This window comes from Myotis nattereri (genome assembly GCF_964212035.1).
Source record: "Myotis nattereri genome assembly, chromosome: 5".
NCBI lineage: Eukaryota > Metazoa > Chordata > Mammalia > Chiroptera > Vespertilionidae > Myotis > Myotis nattereri.
Window position 1 is genome coordinate 31289608 of NC_138080.1, and position 21221 is coordinate 31310828.

At 51.8% G+C, this 21221-nt stretch overlaps 1 protein-coding gene across 1 annotated transcript; it reads left to right on the forward strand.

Moving 5' to 3' along the window:
* Positions 1–267: 267 nt before the first annotated feature.
* Positions 268–20948, forward strand: MOB3A (MOB kinase activator 3A). The gene is made up of 4 exons (XM_081093165.1): positions 268–395; positions 11308–11813; positions 18721–18923; positions 19284–20948. The coding sequence occupies exons 2-4, from the start codon at positions 11393–11395 to the stop codon at positions 19311–19313; spliced, it is 654 nt and encodes a 217-aa protein (XP_080949291.1). The 5' UTR covers positions 268–395; positions 11308–11392; the 3' UTR covers positions 19314–20948.
* The last annotated feature ends 273 nt before the right edge of the window (positions 20949–21221 follow it).

A 21221-nucleotide genomic window follows, 5' to 3' on the forward strand; every position in this document is an offset into this window, starting at 1 on the left:
GATCGGCCCCACCCTCGGGCCGCGACCCTCCGAGCGCCCACAGTCTGCGGCGTCAGATCCTCCTACCACGCCGCTCCGTGCTCGAGGCCCCGTCCCTCATCCACAGCACAGTGGAAGCTCCGCCCACTAACCAATGGCATCACGGCTTCGGTTGCCAAGCAACATAGAGCGCCGTGTCGCGGTGCGCCCCCTCTCGGTGGATACCTCGGCCCCCAGCTCCGCTTCCGGGGAGGCCTTCGTCTGTAGCGGAAGTAGATCCGGCCGGGCGGGGCCGGGGCAGGCTGTGCGCGGAGTTCCTCCTCGGCGGGAGGCGAGGTGCGGACTGGCGGGCAGCCGGGGACAGAAGACCGAGGACGGAGGCCAGCGCAGCCCGGCCGGTCGGCGTGAGGCGAAAGGTGGGTCCTCGGCCGGGGAACGCGGGCGGTGGACAGCGGACGACCGCGAAGTGGCGGGCGCGGGCGGCGGGAGTCCTGGTCCCTCAGGAGCGGCAAACGCGGGCGGCGGGAGGGAGTAGTCGTGGGCTCTTGGTCGAATTCGTGGCTGCAACTGTCACTTAGAGATCAACCCCAAGCCGTGCCACTTACTATCGCTAGGCCCCGCCACTGGTTTGGGGCAGTTGCGCAGGATTTCAGGGCTCCTGCCCCACGGGGAGTCGGCTTTTCGGGACCCGAGCTTCTTGCTTCCTGGTCCGGAGTCCCTGAGCGCTGGGCAAAGGCTGGGCGCGGGGTGTTGGCGTGTCCGCACTGCCCATTGCGGGGACTTCGCAGTCAGTTCCGTCCCTGCACTGGCTGGTGGGCCGGCATTTGTTGGGAAGGACCACGTATTCTATAAGATGTCACTGAAAGGGGAAGAGGGGCGTGGTTGGAAAATACAGAAAGTCACAAAGCAGAAAAGAAATCAGGGGTGACCTACCACCCAGAGAGCCAGTGTTAATCTTAGGGTGAGATTCTTCTGGTCACGTGAGGGGTAACGGGTATCCATGCTCTGCACATATTTAAAGCACACAGGTGAATTTGGAGTATGATGTGCACATTTCACAGCCCAGGGCCTGTCTGCCTACCTGGTTTTGGACTTGCTGGTGTTACACGTGGCCTCTGGGCAGCTGCTTTCTCCTCCTTCCCTCACCCGATACAGAGGGGGTGCTTATAAGCCCATTTTACAGACTCCGTGCTCAGTGACGCCACGGGGCTGCCGATTCCCCAAAGCCCTGAGCCCCTGTTCTCTGCCCTTTGACATCTTAAAAAATGAGTGGCCTTTTTTTTTTTTCTCCCTGTTAATCCTCATCTGAGGATATTTTTTCCATTGATTTTTAGAGAGAATGGAAGGGAGGGAGAGAGAAAAAGAGAGAGATAGAAACATCGATGTGAGAGAGACACATCAACTGGTCAGTCGAACCCGAGACTGAGTATGGAGTGAGAACACAGCAAGTGCGAGTCCTGGCTGCCCTGGCCCCAGGGCGCCCTGCTTCCCGCTTCCCTCCCAAAAGGCCCTTTGTTTCTCCACCCCAGACCCTGCTCTGACAGCTGTGTTTCTCCTCCCTGGACACCCACCTTAGACAGCACCTGTCCCGTTGCGTCTTTCTTCTGACAACTGGATCTTCCCTTCTTTTAAAACCCTCTGGAGCCCTGGCCCGTGGGTTCAATGGTTAGAGCGTTGGCTGAGCACCAAAGGGTGGAGGGTCAATTCCCAGTCAAGGGCACATGCCTGGGTGACAGGTTCGATCCCTAGGCTGATTGGGGTGTGTGGGGGAGACCGATAATGGATGTATTTTCTCTCTCCCTCTCCACTTTCTCCAGAAATCAATGGGAAAAATATCCTAGGGTGACGATGAACAAAAAAACCCTCTGTCCAGGGCAGCGGCCACGGGCAGCTCGTGAGCCCTCCAAACGTGGCTGGATTAAATTAGGACCTGCTATATGTGCAAAATGAACATCAGATCACAGAGGCTCCTATGTTTTTAAAAGGCAGAATATCTCCTTAATGTTTTCTGTATTCCTTAGGTGTTTAAATGATATTTTGTTGCCCTTGTGTTAAATAGAATATATTATGACTATTGATTTGACCTGTTTCTTTTCATTTTCTTACTTTTCAATGTAGCTACTGAAAATTTTGAAATTAACCATGGGTGTACATTATATTTCTAGTGCCTTCCATGGTGTTTATTCTTTCTGCAAATATATGTTCAATTCTGGCTTTCCTAGGCTTCGTGGTTTTTTGCTTCCTGTTTGTGGCTTTAGTAACTTCTTCATAGGGGTGAGCTACTTAAAGGACTGAGCCAAATGCTTGGTGTTTTTTAATTGGTGAATTAATGTTAGCTATAATTTTTCTAATAGACTTATTTATTTATTTATTTATTTATTTATTTATTTATTTTGTCAATCCTCTCCCAAGGACATTTTTTTCCCATTGATTTTTTAAAGAGAGAGTGAAAGGAAGGAGGACAGACAAAGAGAGAGAAACATCAATATGAGAGAGACACATTGATTGGTTACCTCCCTCATGCACCCCAACTGGGGCCAGGGATGGAGCCTGCAAACCGAGGTACGTGCCCTTGGCCGGAATCGAACCGGAGACCCCGAGGACTGACACTCTAACCGCTGAGCCAAACCGGCTACGGCTTAATAGACTTTTAGAGCAGTTTTGGACTCATGGCATAACAGCAGAAAGCAGAGATTTCCCATTACCCTGTACCCCACATATGCACAGCCTCTCCCACTGTCAGCCTTCCTCACCAGAGGAGGGTAATTGTTACAAGGATGAGCCTACACTGACACACCACTGTTACTCCCAGTCCATGGTGACATAAGAGTTCATTCACTCTTTGTGTTGTACCTTCTATGGGTTGGGACAGGTGTATAGTGACATGTGTCGACCATGACAGTGTTAGAGTAGCGGCACTGCCTTAAAAATCCTCTATGCCCCCCTTATTCATCCCTCCCTCCCCCAACCCCTGGCACCCTAGACCTTTTAATGTCTGTGTAGTTCTGCCTTTTCCGAATGTCACCTTCTCAGACTGTATTCTTTCTCTTAGTCACGGGCATTTACAGTTCCTCATGTCTTTCGTGGCTGATAACGTACTTTTTATTGGAACCTCCCTAAAGGAGAGAGAGTGTCTTTATCATCTTTGCATCTCCTACACAGCAGAGCTCAGCGTTCTCCGTGTCCCAGGCCTCTCAAGTAACTGATCATCTGTAAGTTTCTCTCTCTCTCTCTCTCTCTCTCTCTCTCTCTCTCTCTCTCAGCAAAAGCTGTATTTTAGTGCCTCAGGGGATTCGTGGAAGTGCTAGTTCAGTTCCTGAACTTTTTAGACAATTCACATTCTGACAGGTTTAAGCCAGGCTGCTTCTTCTGTGGAAGGGCTCCTGCTCCGGCCGAGCTCTACGTTCATGGGAAAGTCAGCCATTAATTACCTTTTGAGAGTTGTTCTCACATCTCCAGAGCCTCATAAAATGGAGGCTTAACAAAATCCCCAGCAGCGTCTAGGAAGCTGGGTTTTTACCCTGGGAAGTTCCAGACGTGCCCCAGCTGGTGAGCTCTGTTTCTGATTTCCTGGAATTACGAAGTTCAGATAGTTTAAGCAGAAAAGGGGAATCTGGCTTCAGAAACTGGATTCTGGGAAAGACAAGGTCACTCCTGCGCTGAGTCCCAAGGAAGACATTTGGGGTGGGCACTCTGCGGGGCCGTCCTGGGCACTGTAGGGTGTTGAGCAGCATCCCTGGTCCCAGCCCACTCAATGCCAGGAACACCCACAGTGTGACAAACATAGCTGTCCCCAGACGTTTCCTGGGGTCCCCTGAGGGCAGGACCACCCTGGGTGAGACCCACAGCTGTAGCTGACTTGCTGGGAGCTCTTTACAGACTCCCCCCCACCTCCCCCCCGCCCGGCTCCCGGAGAGAGTGAAACCCTTGAGTGGATGGGTCTGGCCCTCAGAGGACAGCTCAGAGCTGTGACTCCTTCCCTCCATAGCCCCCTGCCTCTGAGGTCGGTGCACAGTCAAGTCCATATCTGAGGATCCCGATGTGAAAAGGAAGCGTGGTCAACAATAAAGAATTATTATTTAAAAAAAAAAAAAAAGGAAGCATGAACAGCTAATGATAGGCATAAGTGTGGATGGGCGTTCAGGGGCACTCTTTCATGTGTCCTGCCCTTCCTGACATGCCTCTGGCCAGTGAAGGTACATTGAAAGAGGTGTGGCCCTAAGTGGACACATCAATGACCCATAACCTTTCTCACCTTCCTCTGTCCCTCAGGTGACACGGTTTTGTCAAACAATATATCTGTACCAGTATTTGCCCCAATGGGAAACTGAAGCAGAGAGAGCTGGTCCATGCACACACCACACCCCTCTCTGTCTTTTTTTTTCTCTCCCTGTTTAATTCTTCCATTACCCCTCTCTGTCTTGATGGAGAGGCTGGGATGTAGGGACATCCCGTTCAGATCTCAGCCCACCTCCGTGTGCTGTGAGTTCTTAGCTCTCAGCCCTGGGAAGGGTCCCTTCTGCCTCTTTCAGCTGCTGACTTACTGGCAGTCCTTAGTGCCTCTGGGCTTATAGACGCATCACCCATGTCTGCCTCTGTCATCACATGACCATCGTCTCTATGGGTCTGTGTCCAAATCTCCCCCTTCTTATGAGAACATGTGTCCTTGCATTAGGGCCACTCTACTCTAGTGTGACCTCACCTTAACTAATTACACCTGCAAGACCCCATTTCCAAACAAGGTTCCATTCATAGTTACCAGGGTCAGGATTTGAACATGTCTTTTGGGGGACATGATTCAATTCTTAATGTGAGTGGGAGTGACTACTGATGGGCACAGTGTCTTTTGGGGTAGTGGGAATGTTATGGAATTGGGGATGGTTGCATACTGTATGAGTTTGCTAAAACCATACATTGACTTGTATACTTTAAAAGGTTGGAATTGACCCTAGCCAGTTTGGCTCAGTGGGTAGAGCATCAGCTTGTGGACTGAAGGGTCCCAGGTTCGATTCCAGTCAAGGGCATATGCCCGTGTTGTGGGCTCGATCTCCAGCATGAGGCATGCAGGAGGCAGCCAATCAATGATTCTCTGTCATCATTGATGTTTCTCTCTCTCTCTCTCCCTCTTTCTTCCTCTGCAATCAATAAAAATATATTAAAAATAAATAAATAAATAAAGGGTCTGAGTCACTGAATAAAAATAAAAGGGTGGAATTTACCAGGATGTGAATTATATCTCAGTTGGGCTGGAATCTACAGAACCACTCAACAGCACCTGGCTTGGAGCGGCCCCCTCAAACCTTACTTCCTGCCTTTCTACAATACATGTTGGAGAACATCACCCAAAAACCAAGACCTGCGCACAAAAGGCCAACAAAATGCAAATCCTCTCCCCATGCAGGAGGAGGCCCGAAACCAGTCTCAGCAAGTACCCTACAGGATGGTGGGGCCTTCCTGCACAGGGAGCTGTGGTCATATTTAAAAATGAACATTGCCCAGCGCTGTGGCTCAGTGGTTGAAGTCAACCCATGAACCAAGAGGTTGCTGGTTCAATTCCCGGTCAGGGCACATGCCTGGGTTGCGGGCTCGGGGACGTGCACGAGGCAGCCAATCAATGTTTCGTTCTCTCTTTTCTTTTCTGTTCTTTTCTTTTCTACTCTATTCTTTTCTTTTTTCTTTCTTCACAGAGTCAGGGAGAGGGGAAGAGAGATAGAAACATCAGTGATGAGAATCATTGACTGGCTGCCTCCTGCACACCCCCCACTAGGAAAGGAGCCCGCAGTCCAGGCATGTGCCCTGCTTGGGAATTGAACCGTGACCTCCTGCTTCATAGGTCGCCACTCAACCACTGAGCCATGCTAGTCGGGCCAATCGGTGTTTCTATCTCTATCCCTCTCCTTTCCTCCCTCTTGAAAGTCAGTTTTTAAAAAACACGTTTAAAAAAATAAAAATAAAAATGAACATTAGGAGGTGGAAGACAGTGCTGGGCACTGGCTTCTGTAATGGAACAGACCCTGGGCCGCAAGCATCTTCCAGCTAAACACCTGGGCTGCTGGCCTGAGCCTAGGGCTGATCTCCCAGACTGGGGTCTGTCCCTCCAACCCACCCCCACCACCAGGTCGGGGTAGTGTCCTTGAGGTGGTGGCAATGTCAGCAGCTGAGGCAGGATGTGGAGGCACCGGAAGGAAGTGGTGATGGGCCGGGCTTTGCTGCACCTCATGAGGCAAGGCCGTTGCTTGGAGGAACTGTTTTGTTTACAGGAAATAAGTGGGGGTGGGTGTGTATTGAGTGGGGGATTTTGTCATCTTACCTTATGTCACTCTAGAAGCTTCTAGGTGCTTCTGTGGAAGAACCAGGGAGCCAGGAGAGCCTTGAGCATTGAATTCTGAGACGGTTCTCCAGCCCCTCTCCACGCTGCACCCTTGGAGGGGTTCTAAGAATATCAAAGAGGCCGAAACCGGTTTGGCTCAGTGGATGGAGCGTCGGCCTGCGGACTGAAGGGTCCCGGGTTCGATTCCGGTCAGGGGCATGTACCTGGGTTGTGGGCGTGTCCCCAGTGGGAGATGTGCAGGAGGCAGCTGATCGATGTTTCTCTCTCATCGATGTTTCTAACTCTCTGTCTCTCTCCCTTCCTCTCTGTAAAAAATCAATAAAATATATTTAAAAAAAAAAAAAAAAAAAAGAATATCAAAGAGAAAGGCCCCGAGATGGTAATGGGGCAGCAATGTGGACTGGTTCACAGCCGGACACCCTTCAGGCTTGGAATGTGTGTTTCTGATACAAAGTTGTTTATCTTTAATGGGAACTCTGCCCATCTAGGAACTTTTTCAGAAAATCATCGCTGCCACTTAAAAAAAAAAAATCCTCCCACCTTCTGAGTCAGAAAGGCAAGCAGGACCCTTGCAAGCCCCTTTCACTGCCCTACCCCATCTTCCAGAACTGTCGGTGCAATGGCATGACAGGATGTGGACAGAAGACAAGTGGCCCTCCTGTGGGGCCAGTGGGGCCGCCTCCTCCCCAAGGCTTGGCTGGGCAGGGGCTCTTCTCACTGGCCCTGTCATTGCCCCTAAGGCTCCTGTGTTCCCACGTCTCCTGTCCCCAAGTGACGTCGTCAGCGGTTAAACTCCCATCACCAAAGAGGCCCCAAAATAGAAGGTAGCAGCCGGGCCCTGGTGGGTGCAGATTTCTTTGTGTTGGGATTTCTATCAGGGTAGAAGGTTTACTGCAGGATAAACAGGAACCTGGAGTAGAGGCAGCTGCGGGGCCCTGTGGCCTGGCTTGGCCAGCCCCGCTCTGCTGGATGAGGGGTGTGGCACTCCAGTTTGTCTTCTCATTACCAAGTGGGGCAGCCCTTGCCCCACATGGAGGGGCGTTGGGAGGCTGAAATAAGACCAAGGATGAGGAATGAGGAAGTGTCCCCATGGTGCCAGCAGGCAGTGGGCACGGGGAAGGTGGCTGGCTTTTTTGGGTGGCCCACAGGGGTTTCTGTACCTTGACTTGCCCCCACAGTGGCCCGAGAGCAACTTGGTTTGCAGATTCATTAGCTGGCAGGTGTTTGAGCCACTTGGGCAGTTAGCAGTCACAGGTGGGACTGCAGGGTCCGCACCTGGTGTGTCCAGTGTACACGCCCATGGCATGGAGGGGTCCTAGGATGTCCAGCCCTGAGGGATGCAGCTCATCTCTCAGACAAGGGCCAGTGAGGTGGCCTGTTCATCAGAGCTTCCTGGAGGTGTCTGAGACTGGGCCCCGTCCTGTCCTACGGTAGGAGAGGAGTGGGCAGGTGGAGTGTTGTGGTTGCCCATTTCCCCTATTAGAGGCACCACCTTCCCACCCCTCCAGGCCCTGTACCCCCAGGTCTGTGCCCACTCACCTAAACCAGGGAAGGGTGCTGGTCTGCACTCTGCTGGCATTTTAGAGGTTTCGGCTGCGGGAGAGACCAGCCTCGGGGGTGCCTGGCGCTGGATTTGGGATAAAACAAGTGGAAGCTGGAATAATGGATAAGTGGTGAGTTAGGAGACATGGGGCCCAGCAGAAAGAACCACAACTTCACCCGCATGGTTCAGGGTTCGAGCTCAGGCTCCTCCTTCTACCAGCTGCATGGCCTGAAACACTGACTTAATAGCTAGTTAGTACTGAGTCAGTATCTTCTAATGTGGGAGCCATCCCCCATCCACTTGTGATAACCCCCAGTTGTGACAACCACAGATGTGCCCAGACATTGCCCAGGGTCCTCTAGGGGCAGGATGACCCAGGTGAGAATACTGGTTTAGGCGTTTTTTATTATATATCTAGTATCTGGTATTAAACTGAGGGCTTTTGGAAGATAGAGCCTGGCCTTCTGCCATGAAGTCTTCGTTGAGTGCATAGAGTACATAAGGGTGGTGCTGGCAGATCTGCCCTGTCCCCTCTGACCCCTGCAATGGGAGAGACTGGAGTTGGCGGTGGTTCTGGAGAAATCTCTTGAAGACCAAGGCCCAGGAGTCCTCTGCCCTCAGAGACTCTTCCTGGGCCCAGAGATGGGCAGGGCCAAGCCTGAAGGAGGCTCTCTCTGGGCTCCAGGATGTGGCCTGAGCCGTGACTCAGCTCTCTGTAAATTTTCTGAAATCCTCACCCTTAAGCCATCTTGTCATCTGAGTCACGTCACCTTGGCCCCAGGGACACAGTGCGTATGTGCCAGCTCACTCTCTGGGCCCGGGAAGGACTAGACTTGACTTTGGCCTGCACCCTGCTGCCCTGAGCTGGGTGCTGTGTTCAGAGTGGACGTGCACTTGCCTTTGGCTGAGCCTGGCCTTGGCAGTGCTGAGCTCCATGGATCATACTCCGTTGGGGCTGTCCTGGGTCCTTGAGGTTGAGCGGCATCCCTGTAGAGGAGGTGAGGTCCAATCCCCTTAGTTTGTGGTCATTTGCTACGTGGTGTGCTGAGTCGTGAGGGGGTGCCGCCGGACCAGTGCAGCTGGCCACATGTCACAGAAATGAACTCCCACAAAAGAACATCCAGACCTACAAGGATCTTGTAAGAATTTTTCAGAGGTTTTTTGAGCCAAACTGAGGACATGCCTGGAAGTTAGTTTTCAAGGGATTGAGCAATGCTCCGGAGAATGGCAGTTTGCAGTTCTTTTTTTTTTTTTTTTAATTTTTTTTTTTTAAATATATTTTATTGATTTTTTACAGAGAGAAAGGGAGAGAGATAGAGAGTTAGAAACATCGATGAGAGAGAAACATCGATCAGCTGCCTCCTGCACATCTCCTACTGGGGATGTGCCCGCAACCCAGGTACATGCCCTTAACCGGAATCGAACCTGGGACCTCTCAGTCCGCAGGCCGATGCTCTATCCACTGAGCCAAACTAGCTAGGGCTGCAGTTCTTTTTATGCATTTGGAATCAAAGGAGGACAATAAGGAAGGTTACATGAAATCATTGGTGGGAGATTAAGGAGAAAGCTGAGTGGGAAATCCTAGGATTAGGTAAAGTAAAATGAAGCATGTACTTCTTTTACATTGAAGGGTGCAGGATAGTTAACAGCCTTTACAGTGAATAGGGATGGTATGTGGGCAACCAGATAACACTGAGGAATATACTTGCTGGTGGGGGTGGTTACCCTCCTAGGGGTCTGGGAAGAGAGTTTGCTCCAACATTTCAAAGGTGTTCCCCTAGACCAGGGGTGGGCAAACTTTTTGACTCGAGGGCCACAGTGGGTTCTTAAACTGGACCGGAGGGCCAGAACAAAAGCATGGATGGAGTGTTTGTGTGAACTAATATAAATTCAAAGTAAACGTCATTACATAAAAGGGTACGGTCTTTTTTTTTCAATAGTTTTATTCATTTCAAACGGGCCGGATCCGGCCCGCGGGCCGTAGTTTGCCCACGGCTGACCTAGATGCACGAGAACAGTGGGCAGGCTCACTTAACGTAAAGACTGACCTTTGCTGAGGAAACCTTAGGCCTGGAATGTGACCACCCGCCACAACCTGCCTGGGGAGGGGATCGATCAGATCATCTTCTATGGCTACTCTTGGTCACTGAGCTTGCCAGTCCTGCCATAGGGCCCCAAGCTTCTCAGTTCTACTCTGTTGCCCCTTTTTTGTTCATACCACAATTCAAGCAAAGAAAAGGGGGGCGTTTACTCTAACATTATAAATGATGATTTATTACCTCTCTCTAGTGAACTCCCTAAAGACCCCACCCCGCCAGCCCTGCGGGCTCCGCCCTCCTTGTTCCCTCCACATGCTCACTCCCAGGAGGGGCCCCGGGCCTGCAGATGGAGACAGGGAGGCTGCAGGTGGGCTAGCGCCATCCCATGGCAGAGGGGTGGTCATACTGGGGGTGATGCAGGGCCTTTGGCTTCGTGTTCATTTCATCCTCCCACCTCTGAGTGGACCTTGTTACTCTCCCCACATAACAGAGGAGGAAACAGCAAAGACGGGAGAAGGTGGACTGGGTAGGAGATTGAAGCCTTCATGGCTGGGGACGCCGGCTACAGCCCCCACATCAAGGCCTTGACCCCCAGAACATGGCATGTTCGCATGTAGGCGCAGGCAAGTCCCAGACAAGCTGGTCCACCCTTCTCAGATGGTATTCTGGGGTGAATAGTGTCCCCCCAAATTCATGTCCACCTGTTGGAAGTGGGATCTTTGCAGATATCATCAAGATGATAAAATGAGTTCCCACTGGATTGAGGTGGGCCCTAATCTAATGAGATTTAGACACAGAGAAGCAACAGGAATGTATTCCCTCGCAGCCTGGGAGGGTGTCATCCCGAGTGGGCTGGTCTCCTGAGGCTCAGGGGGAGTGATAGTTCCAGGCTCCTCTCCTGGCTCTGGCAGTGTCGGTGACCCCTGCTGTCCCTTGGCCTGTAGACACATCACCCCATCTCTGCCTCCCTGTCACATGGACTTCTCCCTGTGTGTCTGTGTGTTTCCCCCTGTCAGGGCACTCGTCGTCTAGGGCCCACCCAGACAATCCAAATAAGGTCCCAATCACAGGTCCTGGGGATGTGGGCATCTCTGTACAGAGGCCACCACCGAGCCCGCTGTGGTCACCCTGAGCCCCTGCAGGCTTTAGCACACCCTCTCCCACTTTACAGGAGCCGCCGGTGCTGGGCGGGAGTACGGTGCTGCCTCTCTGGTTCTCAGAGTCCTGACTCGGACTCTCCTGCTCTGAGGCAGTCGGGACACACCGTGGGGCACTTCTCTTTACTGAGGAGCTGGCATCCTTTTGGTAAAACTCAAAACCACAAGTCCTGGAAAAAAAAACCCAGTGTGGCCCACTCTTGCTTCTCGAACAGGGTTTCCAGGAACAGGTGATCATTCTTTCTGTCTGCATTTCAGATCTCAGGGAAGACCTGGGTGCCAGTGAATTTCCAGCCGCCTCTGGGCTGGTGGCCGACACCAGGAGTGTGCAGTGAGGACCACGATGTCCAACCCCTTCCTGAAGCAGGTCTTCAACAAGGACAAGACCTTCCGCCCCAAGCGCAAGTTTGAGCCCGGCACGCAGCGGTTCGAGCTGCACAAGAAGGCACAGGCCTCACTGAACGCGGGGCTGGACCTGAAGCTGGCCGTGCAGCTGCCCAGCGGTGAGGAGCTCAACGACTGGGTGGCAGTGCACGTGGTGGACTTCTTCAATCGTGTCAACCTCATCTACGGCACCATCAGCGATGGCTGCACCGAGCAGTCCTGCCCCATCATGTCGGGGGGCCCCAAGTACGAGTACCGCTGGCAGGACGAGCACAAGTTCCGCAAGCCCACAGCACTGTCGGCCCCACGGTACATGGACCTGCTCATGGACTGGATCGAGGTGCAGATCAACAACGAGGACATCTTTCCCACCAACGTTGGTGAGTTGGGTGGCCTGGGGTGAGGGCGGGGGGAGGCAGGCTGTGTTTGTAATAACAGTTGACTGAGATAGAATTCACAAACCGTGAAATCCACCCATTTAAAGTGTAAGTTCAGTGCCGTTTAGTATATTCATAGGGTTGTGCAGCCATGCCTTCTAATTCCAGAACATTTCAGTATCCCCACAGCATCCCTCTCTCCCAGCCCAGTAACCACCAGTCCACTTCCTGTCCCTGTGGATGTGCCTGTTCTGGGCTTTCACATACATGGACTCACACGGCCTTTGTGTCTGGCTTCTCACTGAGCACCATGTGTTCATTGTTCGCCCACGCTGCAGCCAGTGTCAGCGCTTCATCCTTCTCATGGCTGAGTACCACTCCAGTCTGTGGATCGGCCACGGTTTGCTTCATGTTAAGGTTCTTGAGACGGGGAGGTTGTTCTGGATTATCCAGATGGGCCCTAATTTCATCAGAAGGTCCCTGTGAAAGGAAGGCAGAGGGACATTTGACACACAGAAGAGAAGGTGATGTGACAACAGGAGAAGGAAGATGTGATCATAAGCCCAGGAATGTCAGCAGCTTCCAGAAAAGGCAGGAAATAGATCCTCCCTGGACCTTCCAGAAGGAAGCGACCCTGCCCACACCTGACATCAGCCCCGTGAACCTGCCGTGAGGCTTCTGGCCTCCAGGACTATGAGGGAGCTCAGAGGAGTGATTTTAGGCACTAAGTTGGTGATAGTTTGTTACAGCAGTCCTAGGAGACCCACACAGAGGCCCCTCTCACTGTCACCATTGGCATCAACACAGCACCATGGAAGACAGTTTGCGGGGAACCAGCTCTTGGTCGCTGACGGGGTCTGCACCTGGTCAAGTTTCTCATCCCTCTGGACCTCCCTCACCCTCTGTACAGGGAACGGGCCTGCCACTGGCAGAGGGCTCTCAGAGGCCCATCTGAGAAAAGACTCACTCAGAATAGACACTTTCCTAAAATAGGGATTCACAGGTGCCCCCACCCGCCCTGGAGTCTGTGTCTGCACATGCTCGCTGTTCTGACTCACAGCCTCCTGGGTCCCCCTAAAGTCCTGACAGCTCCTCAAGGGGCCCTCATCCTAGAACTTAGACCCTGAGTCCTCTAGTCAGTTCCTTGCCTATGGAATGGTAATTCTAGCAATTTTACCAGAGAGGAAACTGATGACCAATGGAGAGAAAATGAACTTGGCAGCCCTACCCTGTTTGGCTCAGTGGATAGAGTGTCGGCCTGCAGACTGAAGGATCTCAGGTTCGATTCCAGTCAAGGGCGCATGCCCAGATTGCAGGCTTGATCCCCAATAGGAGGCATGCAGGAGGCAGCTGATCAATGATTATCTCTCATCATTGATTTTTTTTATCTCTCTTTCCCTCTCCCCTTCTCTCTGAAATCAATAAAAAATATATTTTTAAAAAAATGAACTTGGCAGATGCCACATGGCTGCCCAGGCAAGGGTCTGAGGCCACACCACCAAACTCCAGGCTCTCTGGGCCCAGCCTCTGCCACATCACGGGGTCTGGGTGCACCACTGCTTTCCTTGGGAGCCTCTCTGTCCCAGGCCACATCTTCCTGCCCTATTTGCAAACCCAGGCCCTCAGCCTGTTCTGACCCCCAGCCAAGCCAATGGAATAAAATGCTTCACACGGACAGCAGCGTCTCTGCTTCTTGTCTGTGGTGCTTCTGAGAACCAGTCTGCCGGGTGCTCCCTGGGGTTAGATTTATGGCTGAGCCAAGAAAGGACGGGGTCCAAGTTTCATCCCCATGTCCCACCCCTGTGCCATTGACACCTGTACACCCACCCCAAGCCACCAGCTTACGCTCTTTAATGTTAGGTTAGGTGGCACACTTCTCCTGTAAAGGACCACACGGTAGCTCTTCATTGGCACTGCTTGCAGAGGTGGCAGCCATCTCCTGCTTGGCATCATGGCTTCCCTCAGACCCCTGGTGAAATCCAGGATTGTCAAAAAGAGGACCAAGGCCCGGCCAGTGTGGCTCAACGATTGAGGATCGAGCTATGAACCAGGAGGTCACAGTTCAATTCCTGGTCAGGGCACAAGCCCAGGTTGCGAGCTTAATCCCCAGTAGGGGGTTTGCAGGAAGCAGCCTGTCAGTGATTCTTTCTCATTATTGATGTTTCTACCTCTCCCTCTCCCTTCCTCTCTGAAATCAATAAAAATAGACATGTTTTTTAAATGAGGACCAAGAAGTTCATCCAGCACCAGTTAGACCGATATGTCAAAATTAAGTATAACTGGTGGACACCCAGAAGCATTGACTATGGAGTGCACAGAAGATGCAAGGCCAGATCTTGATGCCCAACATTGGTTATGGGAGCAGCAAGAAAACACAGCATATGCTGCCCAGTGGCTTTTGGAAGTTTCTGGTCCACAGTGTCAAGGAGCTTGAAGTGCTGCTGGTGTGCAACAAATCTTCCTGTGCTGAGATGCTCACAGTGTCTCCTCAAAGAACCACAAGCCATTGTGGAAAGAGCAGCCCAGCTGGCCGTCAGTCACCAATCCCAGTGCCAGTGAAGAAAATGAATAGACAGAATGTATCCTATATAATAAAAGGCTAATATGCAAATCAACCGAACGGTGGAACAACAGGTCGCTATGATAACCAGGGGGCAGATGCTCAATGCAGGAGCTGCCCACTGGCCATCAGTGCACTCTCACAGGGGGAGCACCACTCAGCCAGAAGCCAGGCTCACAGCTGGTAAGCGCAGTGGTGGTGGTGGGAGCCTCTCGCACCTCCACAGCAGTGCTAAGGATGTCCGACAGCCAGTTTAGGCCTGCCAGTGGGCCTAAGCCGGCAGTCGGACATCCCCCAAGGGTTCCTGGACTGCTAGAGGGTGCAGGCCAAATTTTGTGCACCGGGCCTCTAGTTTGTGTTAATAAAACCATAAAATTCTATGGAACAAAACAAAAAAAGGACCACACAGTATATCTTTCCAGCTTTATGACCCAGAAGGTCTCTGTCTCAACTACTCAGACCTGCCATGTAACCCAAAAGCTGTCATAGATACTGTGTAAACAAAGAGATGGGCCTGTATTCTAATAAGACTTTATTACAAAAGCAGGCAGTGGGCCAAATTTCAACCCCTGCACGAGAATACCATTGCATGCTTGGTCTATGCAGTCCTGGAGATTACCTTTCTCTTGTTCTTTATTTTTTATTCTTCCCCGAGGACATGTTTTAGAGAGAGGAAGGGAGGAGAGAGAGACATTGATCAATTGCCTTCCTTACTGCTCCAACTGGGGATCAAAAACCTAAAACCCAGGCCTATGTCCTGTCTGGGAATCAAACCAGCCACCTTTAGGTGCACAGGATGATGCTCAACCGACCGAGCCACTCTGGCCAGGCCTGGAGATTACATTTCTAAGCCCTTCTCCTAGGATGAGCTGCTCTTAATCACTCCCCTTCCCAGCATCACCCTTGCTGACTCCTGATACCCCCTCTCCAATACAAGAACCATCAGTCCCACATGGAGGAGGTCATCTGGCCCCAGAGTCAGAGGAGTGAACAGAGCCAGGCTGGTCCTTCCATGTACAGAGAGCCTGTTCTTTCCCAATTGCCTTCTAAATGGACACATCTCAGACCTTCCGCTGTGGTGAGCAGCTGGTTGGCTCCCCATGTCAGAGCGTCAGGTCCCAGTTTTGCTGCGAACACTGTATCTTGAGCCTTCTGGCACATGGATAGCCTGCACTCACCTGGACCTCATTGGGCCATTACTCAGCCATCCATAGGCCCAATAACCAAGTGCTGTCCAGCCTATTACGTCCCATCTCCTGAGAGGGTGTGTCTGGTGCACCGCAGCTTTCCCACGGTTAGCCACATCTGTGTCCTCCCCTGGCCCCTGAGCCCCTCTCTTCGAGGACGGGCTGATCTGGCCCTTGCTTAGTGGGTTAGAGCATCATCCCGCTACACCAAGGTTGCGGATTCAATCTCTGGTTGGGGCACATAGAAGAAGCAACCAATGAATGCATAGATAAGTGGAATAACAAATCTATGTGTTTCTCTCTCTTTCTCAAATCAATTTAAAAAACAAAAAGGATGGGCCAGTCTGTCAGTCCTGGTCCCAGGCCACCTCCCTGGTAGCACTGGTTGGACCTCGTGAACATGTGGCTTCTGTCTTGCCTATGGGACGAAGGGGACCTGAAGTCTTGGTGGGGTAAACAGGCAGGAGCAGGAGGAGCCCACAGTGGCCCCACGCACAGCAGCATGAATGTGTCTGAGGCACCAAACTGTCGCCTAGAGTGACTCGGATAGAGAAGCTCAAGGTGGGTGCACTTTACCACAGTTTTTTTTTTTCTTCTTTTTTTTTTTAAATATATTTTATTCATTTTTTACAGAGTGGAAGGGAGAGAGATAGAGAGCCAGAAACATCAATGAGAGAGAAACATCGATCAGCCGCCTCCTGCACATCTCCTACTGGGGATGTGCCCGCAACCCAGTTACATGCTCTTGACCGGAATCGAACCTGGGACCCTTCAGTCCACAAGCCGACGCTCTATCCACCGAGCCAAACCGGCTTCGGCCACAGTTTTTAAAGTAAAGAAATTAAATACAATAACAGGAGAAGAAATTGCAACATGGTGTATGGATTCAATTAAGCTCTGACAAATACATGAAATTATATTATAAAAACATAGTTAAGCCGAAACCGGTTTGGCTCAGTGGATGGAGCGTCGGCCTGTGGACTGAAAGGTCCCGGGTTCGATTCCGGTCGGGGGCATGTGCCTGGATTGCGGGCACATCCCCAGTAGGAGATGTGCAGGAGGCAGCTGATCGATGTTTCTCTCTCATCGATGTTTCTGACTCTCTGTCTCTCTCCCTTCCTCTCTGTAAAAAATCAATAAAATATATTTAAAATAAATAAATAAATAAATAAATAAATAAATAAATAAATAAAACATAGTTAAATCTTGGCCGGTGGGCTTGGTTAACATGTCGTCCTGTGCACCAAAAGGTTGCGGGTTCTACCCCTGGTCAGGGTGTGTGCTGGAGGCAGCAGCCAGTGTTTCTCTCTCATAGTGATGTTTCTCTCTCTCTCTCTTTCTCTCTCTCTCCCTCTCTCTCCCTCTCTCTCTTTTCCTTCCTCTCTCTCTCTAAAAAACCAATAAAAACATCCTTGGGTGAGGATTTTTTAAAAACTACTTCAGATGGAGAGAAAGATTTATCAAGTGGAAAATATCAGAGGTCAAAAAAAAATGTTTTTAGGGGTTGTCCCATTCTGTTAAGAAAAATACTTCCAAAACCCAGTCGTCACCAAGTGCAGGCATTATTTCTGCAAGAGCTGTGCACTGCAGCATTTCCGCACGACCCCGCGCTGCTACGTCTGTGACCAGCAGACCAATGGCGTCTTCAATCCAGCGAAAGAATTGATTGCTAAACTGGATAAGCATCGGATGCAGAAGAGGATGGGAACTTGACAGAAGAAAAGGCAGGTGATGACGTAGGTTCCTGGATAGATGGCTTGTGAAAGCATCAAGATGTCTTGCAGAAATCATTAAGCAGAAAGGACCAACTGGCATTAAGAAGACCCTGGACAGGATGCCACCACGAACCTATTCTTGCGGTTCTGAATCGCCTCATTCCTCCCCCTCAGCCACGTTGGAAACAGCCCTTTGAGGTCTCTTTTAAGACTTGCCATTGTCCTCACTCCACATCTCCTCCTGTAGACCAGGCCATAACTCACCCCCGCTACAGACGCGGGCATTTATTCTTCTCTCTCCTGCTGTTGGGGTGAGTGTTTTCGTGGAAGGGAAGAGAATTGGATACTATGGTTGAGAGTCAACTTACTAAGGTTTTTTGCTAGTGCTTCTGAGACAGCTTGAGTGTCAGTGAATAGCTTTCATTGGACATCTGAGAAAATGATCCAGTGGAGGGGGTTATTAAGCTTTGTTGGTGAATCCATGGCAAGTCCAGTCACAGGCTGAAGTTCCTCCTAGAACCTGTCTGCAAAGATTTCAAGCTGAAGGTGATGCTCAAAACTCACAAGTTGCTACAAAGCAGTCTCTATTTCCTGATTTTTAACATAATACAGATTTATTATAGAAAATTTGAGAAATAAACAACTAGATAGATGAAAAGAAAACTATTCGAAAATCCTTTCACAGAGAAATAACATTGTGAACATATGATCAGCTCTCTCTTAGAAATAGTTACATATTTCTTGTGCAAAATTGGGTATATTGTTTCTATTTAGATTGTAGCCTGTTTCTTTAAACTTCCTCTGTATTTAACTATGTATACACATATATAAAGAAAGAGGGAACACTTCCGACTTCTTAAAAAAAAAAAAAGAAAGAAAAATAAATGTTACTAGAAATACACACCTACACATGGCCAGATCCCAAAGGGCACATAGCAGATCCACAGTTTGCACACATGGGCGAGGAATAAAATGTTGGTTATGGGTTCTGGGAAAGGAACTAGGCAAAGGCAAAAGGAGTGTGTGGCACCCAGCACATCCCAGTGAGGGCCGGACCAGCGGGGCCGGAGCGGCTGCTGTCGGACCCCGGAGGATGGGCTGCACCTCTAGGCCTGTCCTCCGTTCCCCGGGCGTAGTTTCGCCACAGAACCGTGGGTTTCTCAGGGCATTCAGTGGGCTCCCTGGAGCTGGAGGTGAGAAGACCAGGGTGGGGATCAGGAAGCCGAGGATCCTGCAGAAAGGGGCTCCTTCCTGGGGACAGACACCTCCCACCCAGTCAACACCTGACTTCAGAGGAAACCGGACGTGCGCTGTGTGAGCTCGGGCAGGAGCCCGCCTCCCGAGCCTCTAGTCACAGGCTGTTCGCACCGCGGTCCAGGGGCAGTGGTGTCAGCGCCACGCTGGGCCCGAGGCTGCTTCCTGAGTGCCCTGGCCCTCTCTGTCCACAGGCACGCCGTTCCCCAAGAACTTCCTGCAGGTGGTGAAGAAGATACTGTCCAGGCTGTTCCGCGTGTTCGTGCACGTCTACATCCACCACTTCGACCGCATCGCGCAGATGGGCTCCGAGGCGCACGTCAACACCTGCTACAAGCACTTCTACTACTTCGTCAAGGAGTTCGGGCTCATAGACACCAAGGAGCTGGAGCCACTGGTGAGTGGGGCAGGGGCTGAGGGGACCGGGGAGGGGGACCCTGGGGCCAGTAAACCGGGTTTTGTGAATCGTTTTATTGGCACACTCAGCCGTTCACTCACTACTCCTGCTGCTCTCAGCAACAGGGCAGAGGTGAGCAGCCAGACACCATCTGGCCTCCAGGGCTGCCAGGTGGCCTCTCGAGCCCTTCGCAGAGCTCCCACCCAACCCTCGGCGCGCCGCTGTCTGATCCCTTTTCTGTGAGGTTTGACCTTAAGTCAGGCCCATGAGTCTCCTGAGGCTGCACCCCCTGCTTCTCTGTGTGTGTGTGATTCCCGTCACCTCTGTGCCAGTCCCTGATATCCTGCTTGTTCTTAACAGAAAGAAATGACCGCACGGATGTGCCACTGAGAGCCCCTGGGCCCCGCTGTCACCGACGCAGTGCCAGGGACACTCGGCTTGAGGGCCACCTTCCCAGAACATGGACTGTGTCCCGCCCTGGCAGCTCGGTGACCCCCACAGTTGTCAGGTGGTGACCTCTGTGCCCCCAATGCTGCACTGGACACCGGGGTCGAGTCCTCTCTCTGATTCTGAGATGACAGCAGCTGTGGGTCCATGCACCACGGGCCCAGCCTCCCAGAGCCCCACGGGGGGAGCTTGAACTTGAACTCTGTGATTCTGTATGCTGTGAGCAACTGGGGAAATCCACTTTATCTCTAAAGCACTTGGATCTGCCTGGAGGCTGGAACTCTGCTTGCCCTTCGCAGGCCTGTCCCGTAATGCCCCTAGCATGCTCGGCCAGGGGAGGACAGACTGCGCAGGCTCAGTCAGCAAACAGGAACCCGCCTCTGCTGGGCTTCAAGCCTCAGTTCCCTCGCATGCCTGCTGAGCCCCATGTCCGTGTCATGAGCGGTACGACGCGGCCCTGGCTCTCTCCCCTCCTCCGCTCCTCAGTCCCCTGTTCCTCCAGGGCCCCTAGAACATTTGGCTCATCTGTCAGGGTTTCCTGGGGCCCTTCACATGTCATAAAAGATCGAGCTTCTGTTTTATTTTTATATTTTTGTTAATACTTACCCAAGGATATTTTTCCCATTGATTTTTTTAGAGAGAGTGAAAGGGAGGGAGGGGGAGAGACAGAGAGAGACATCAACGTGAGAGAGACACATCGATTGGTTGCCTCCCGCACACACCCCTAACGGGGCTGGGGATCAAACCTACAACTCTTGGGTCCGTGGGTCAACACTCTAACCATTGAGCAACTCCAGCCGGGGCAAAGATTGAGGTTTTTATACAGTCGCACTGACAACCACCTTGAGGTAGATGTTAAGGGAAAGCAGCTTTTTATCTATAAACAATGAGCTCCCCTCCCCTCTAGACAAATATCCCTCCATTATGAATAACCCAGTGACCCTTCCCCAGAACCTGTCCTGGATTTGGGGTCTGAACTTGGCCTTTCTTCGGGTGCCTGCCCACTTTATATGAGCCCTTGGTGTGGCCCTTCATGGCCAGGCGACCAGCGTCCCAGCACTGTCTCCCCAAAGAACACTGGAGCGTATGGCCAGGCATGGAAGTGACCTCAGGAGGTCACGTGCTGCCCCAGTTCCAGGCTCCCTGCATCTCAGCCCTGCCCTCAGGGCACAACAGTGGCCTTTCCCATGGCAGCCCTTCCCACCCAACCACACCCACCTCTGAGGTCCTCTAGGCTCTGGGGCATCCACAGAAGAGGGGCCCCATCTCCCAACGCCATACAAGTGCAATTAACAGAACCTCAGCCTGGTCCTGGATACCACCGGGTCGAGCTCTCAGATCCCTGGGGACACGGGCCTTGAAGGAAAACCATCCAGTCGAATGTAGCTCCTTTTAAATACAAAACCACAACCAAACACCAGAACCACTGTGTCCCCTCCCAGGTCTCCGCCAGCTTCCCCCTGGGCCTGGCCAGGCCGGGGAGGCAGCGGGCCTGCGGGGCAGGAAGGGCCCACCCCCCTCTGTGCCTGCGGCTCTTCCACCACGAACTTCAGAATAAACTGTGTCTTTTTATACCTGACGCTGCTGGCTGCCATTTCTGTTTTCCTGGCAGGGGGCTTGGTGTCAGGAATCATCCCTGTTGTTGTCACTGGGGTGCTCTCCTCCCGAAGTGGCGAAATAAATGTCACAATGGCTTGTGGTCCACCAGAGTGCCCCCAGTAGATAAACAAATGCACAGAATGGGGTGGGTTAGAATTTCATGGGGTACAGGGTGGGGCTATTAGGATAACAATGTCAAAAACGGGTTGAGTAATGCCATAGGAAGGTGGGCTTTGTGTTCTCGGTTAAATT